We start from the raw sequence: 2,830 nt of genomic DNA, 5'->3' as shown, positions 1-2,830 counted from the left end.
ATATAAGTTTGATTACAAAAGTTTGAAAATATAATTTTTGGATAAGAGAGTTTAAATTAGACTGATTGAAGAGAATAACTTTGGATTAGATTTTAGTTTATAAGTAATTAATTATCATGGTAAATTAATCATCGATGACTAAAATATATTAATTATTAAAATAATATAAACAAAACATGCAAAAGAGACGAACCTAAACCTTCAAATTATTAATTTTTAGTTTTATTGGCACCATTTGATTATCTACCTAGTTTCAAGCTTTTATTTTATTTATATCATTTGATTATTTACTTAATTTTAAACTTTAATTTAAATCAACTTAATAGTTTTAAATTTTTTAGTTATATATATATATATAATATATATATATATATATATATAATTCTATCGATGTTTCCATGAAATTGGGACCTCGGTATTTCTATCGACATCAATATTGTGAATCTTGGAGACAACCGCGTATGAGAATTCTAACACAAATTTTGAAACGGGATAAAAAAAACAAACATGTCACAAACACTTTTCTCAACTCTTTTTTAATTCCTTGAATTCACCATCAAAGGAGGGCATCAATGACTCTTCTACAATTTGTCATAATTTAGTTTTTTCATAATTTTTCTATACAGTTAACAACGAGCGATTACTAACACTTATTACCTATCATTGTAAAATTTTCTATGACAGTTTAACATTACAACTATAAAACATCTGTGAAATAAGCAAACTAAAGTATACAAGAATGTTACATTTTCCTTTTGGACTCGAACATCTTCAATTCAATATTATTACACAATGCTCAAGAAAATTTGAGTGTCGAAAAACACAAGAACATGATAAGATTAAGATGACTTACTTACATAGGAACTGCCATAAATATAGGAGCTGAATCCCCAAAAAGTGATAACTAAAGAGAGGATCTTGAAGCCACTCATAGGATCGTTTAAGAATATGACAGCACCAATACTTGTAATAGGTACTCTAACAGCATTCAAAACTCCTGCAAAAATGGTTGAAGATAAAAACAGAATTGCAGTTCCTCCCAACACTGCTAACTGACAAGAAATTGCACTCCAAATAAGCACGAGCAAATACGACGACGTACCACCGACGAAACTCGCTGCCTCCGATTTCATGTTTTGAAAATCATTATTTAGAAAGACCCCAAGAGTGGAAAACAAGAAAGTGAAAAAAGAAACCATTACTTGTTGTTCCAATACAACATGGAAAGACTTTCTATCAAGTAACTTGATGAAAATTAGCTCAGATAAAGCAAACATGAGTCCATGAAGAGCAGAGCCTAATATATCCCATACGAAACCGAATATGTATTGTTGATTAGTTATGTCTCCATATGTATCTGAATTTGAATCCAAACCAATCATTACAACTGCAGCAGTGATAACAACGATGGCATTAAGTATCGAAGCATTGAGTCGATTCTTGGCGAGAAGGTAACCGAATAGAACGGAGAACACGAGAGATGACGATGCTAAAAGCGAAGCGGTAGAAGCGGGGAGGTACGCATAAGCATATGCATACATGAGGCTATCAACTGAATTTAAGAAGCCTAATACAATGTAAGAAATAATGAGCATCAAATTCAAAGGGGTTGGATTGATATCAAATAAAAGATAGATGGGTACTAATAATAAAGCTGGAATAAGCCAGCCAAGGCCAGCTGCCCATGAAATGATCCATTTGCTCTTCCCACCATTGTTGTAATAAACACGAGAAAGTAAAGAAGAAGCAGGGAATCCCACCAACATTGCTACACTACTTAGAGCAAGAAGAATCCAATGTGAGATTTGTTTTGTTCTAAATGCTTCTAAAGCCATTTGCTTGATGCTTGAGATTTGATTCCCAGATTCTTGTGGTGTGTTCTCCATTTCATCCATCGATATATACGAATCATCGTAAGACATGCTACTTAATTTTCGACAAAAAAAAAAACACTGAAAAAATTAGAAAGAAAATGGTAAGTAATCAAAGGGAGTATGAGTAATTACACCAACCCAACATCCACAAAATGTGTTATGAAATCAACAAATAAAGAACAATTTTATTTAGTATGCTAGTTATGTCCTCGGGTAGAGGAAGAATAATTTTATTAGAGAAAATAATTTTAGATGTCTTTAGAGTTTAGAGAGTTTATATAGTACACTTCTACAAAATTGGTTGTTCGATTCAAAGCATTCCAACAAAATGAATCATAAAACATGACGATTAAATTTTCTAATCATCAATATCATAGATGTCAAATTTCACCTTAAAGAAAGGAGGGAAAAAGAATCAAATTCATCACTAAAGGTTGAACTGATCAAAAAGTCCATAAATAACCCAGAAAATGAGATCCATAGGTATAAACACAAAATCATAGAGAAAACTAACATCTAAGTGAAAAATAAGAAAAACCCAACTCAACCTATTGTCATATATATATTATGCAACAACAAGACATGAAAAACAAAAAACAAAAACAAAAAAAAAAACTTACAAAGATGAAGCCAGATTAGGTTGAGAGTCCTGATCACTCTGCTTTGAGCTTTTGATTAAGATTTAAACAACAATGTCCATTAAATATATATTTTTTTATTAAAAAATTAAATTATATTTTAAAATATTTCCCCCCATGAATCTAACGTGGGAATTTTTTAAGTTTTTTTTAAATAATTTTATTGGATCAAGGGTGGGATTTTTTTAGTGGTATATATAATTTTATTAATATCCCCCATGTGAGGGATTTTTTAAAAAAAAATTATATATAATATACATACAATTTTATAAATATTTTTCCCTCCACAAATAAACCATGGAAGAATATAAAAATTCA

General features: G+C 30.1%; 1 protein-coding gene across 1 annotated transcript; it reads right to left on the bottom strand.

The window, feature by feature from the left end:
- Positions 1-374: 374 nt before the first annotated feature.
- On the bottom strand, positions 375-1,922 carry LOC120080335 (probable purine permease 5). Its single transcript, XM_039034978.1, has one exon. It carries the CDS (start codon positions 1,920-1,922, stop codon positions 840-842), a length of 1,083 nt encoding a protein of 360 aa, XP_038890906.1. The 3' UTR covers positions 375-839.
- Between the last annotated feature and the right edge of the window lie 908 nt (positions 1,923-2,830).

This window comes from Benincasa hispida, chromosome 6 (genome assembly GCF_009727055.1).
Source record: "Benincasa hispida cultivar B227 chromosome 6, ASM972705v1, whole genome shotgun sequence".
In the NCBI taxonomy this organism is placed as follows: Eukaryota; Viridiplantae; Streptophyta; class Magnoliopsida; order Cucurbitales; family Cucurbitaceae; genus Benincasa; species Benincasa hispida.
The sequence above is the reverse complement of the archived record's forward strand: the minus strand, read 5'-3'. Positions and strand labels throughout refer to the sequence as shown.

Bases quoted from the DNA above. Each gene is read 5' to 3' on its own strand.
- LOC120080335 (XM_039034978.1), bottom strand. From the start codon at position 1,922: ATGTCTTACGATGATTCGTATATATCGATGGATGAAATGGAGAACACA.